Consider the following 1,803-nt stretch of genomic DNA (forward strand, 5'->3'; position numbering starts at 1 on the left):
ACATATGTATTTTGATTAATTCTTTTGTGTACAAAAACTTAAATGTACTATAGGAAACTTTAGGCCTTTATGGCCTACTGGACCGGAAACCAATGGACAGTCCAAAAAGTTATTGCATGTATATGTGATGTATTTAGTGTTTTTGATACTTTTTCAGGCTATATACAATTCTTCTTCCAAGTGTTCAATAAATATTATTCTCAGTTTATGTTACAAAGAGGAGATGCTAAGATGAGCAATGGCTGATTAAGAAACACAAGTAATTCTCTCAACACATCCTCTCTCAATTTTTCCTTTTCTGAATGCAGATACTGCTGAAAAAGAATTTTGCTCTCAAAGTTTATCTCCTTAAAAGAAAAAAAATAGAGAAAAAAAAATGAAAACAAAAACGAATAAGAAAAGAAAAAAACAGCCTGCAATTAACTTCTTGGCATTTAGTTGGCTGCAAACCAAATTTGTGGATTTCACATTCATATAAATTATAAATTACATTCTCAAAGGCATTTTTGTGTTTAATACAAGTAGGTTATGAACTGAAATCTTAACCAGTTCTCCATGTTTTAAAAGCACACTTGTTCAAGAGGTAGAATATTACAGAGACCCGACTCAATAATAACTATATAGAAGTTGCTACATACTTTACACTGGATTTAGATGTTCACATTTTGGCTTGTACATATACTGTTTATATAATTCTAATTCTCCATTACAAGTGCACAACACTGTAGTCAATTTAGCAGAGGTTTGATTTTGCATAAACATGCTGGTTTGTGGCACAGAGTACTATAATGCGCAGTAGGCTACATTCCCATCTCATATGTAAGCTATCCGTTCCTAGTGGCGCTCACCTTTGTGTAATTATTCACCAGTAGCTCCAGATTTCCTACTACCAGATGTCTATGCTGCATCACAAAAAATATGTAGGTAGTTTTCCTGCTTATGAAGCTTTGTACCCTTCAATCAAACTTAAGAAATTTAATAATTTGGATGATTTACCATCTTTCCATTGCATGTATACAGCTCCTAGCTACAAAGAGGAAATTATTTGGAATTATTAGAGAAAAATAACATTAATCTTACTTTCTTTACTATATGGCCGTAGGAAGTCCTTCAATATAAATTCAATTAGCTTAATAACTATACAATTAAAACAATACTATGATACTTTTGAAGCTAATCATTACTGAAGAATATCTTCATTTTGTACTAGAGATTCTGAGGCCTGAACTAACTATATGATTCTGATTCATTCTTATATGTGTCTACTGATTTGGCACCATAATTTATACTATCATGTGAATATGGGTGAAAACTAAACTTATATGATGCTGTAACTTATGCAATTAATCAAATGTTGAAAAGATTAGGTGCTCCTCTGAAAGACTGTAAAATAAGAACCTCCATCAGAGTATGGCTAACACATAGTCTTCTTTACTAGGCCTTGAACTACATGTTGAGGTGTGATGGCCCTGGGTGATGCATGTTCATCTGGTAAAGAACACCAAGACGAGACATAGCAGCATGATGATGCATCTGCTGGTGCATGGGGTGGTGCATGGTCATTGGGGGTTGCATGTGTGCCACTTGGGGATGATGCATCATGCCCTGAGGGACACTTAGTGGGTCAACCAGCACAGTCTGTTCCACCTGAGCAGGTGCTTCAGTTATCTCTGTTACTACCAGAGAATTGTCATCCTCTGTGGTAGTGATTTCTTGATATGCTCCAAGATTTCGAGCTGCCTCTGCCGCCTCATCCACAACTGGTCTCATATGTGGATGCTGCTGGTGTTGTGGAACTACACC

At 35.7% G+C, this 1,803-nt stretch overlaps 1 protein-coding gene across 1 annotated transcript in view; it reads right to left on the reverse strand.

Annotated features, from left to right (window-relative positions):
- Window positions 1-200: 200 nt before the first annotated feature.
- Window positions 201-1,803, reverse strand: part of LOC119592909 (zinc finger protein 62 homolog) — a 2,659-nt gene continuing 1,056 nt past the window's right edge. Inside the window, exons 2-5 of the mRNA XM_037941801.1 lie at window positions 1,451-1,796; window positions 1,081-1,108; window positions 849-902; window positions 201-314 (exon numbers count right to left, since the gene is read on the reverse strand). Coding sequence (XP_037797729.1) covers window positions 201-314; window positions 849-902; window positions 1,081-1,108; window positions 1,451-1,796 — 542 coding nt within the window. The remainder of the gene's footprint in view (window positions 315-848; window positions 903-1,080; window positions 1,109-1,450; window positions 1,797-1,803) is intronic.

The sequence above is a fragment of the Penaeus monodon genome, chromosome 31, assembly GCF_015228065.2.
Source record: "Penaeus monodon isolate SGIC_2016 chromosome 31, NSTDA_Pmon_1, whole genome shotgun sequence".
Lineage (NCBI taxonomy): Eukaryota > Metazoa > Arthropoda > Malacostraca > Decapoda > Penaeidae > Penaeus > Penaeus monodon.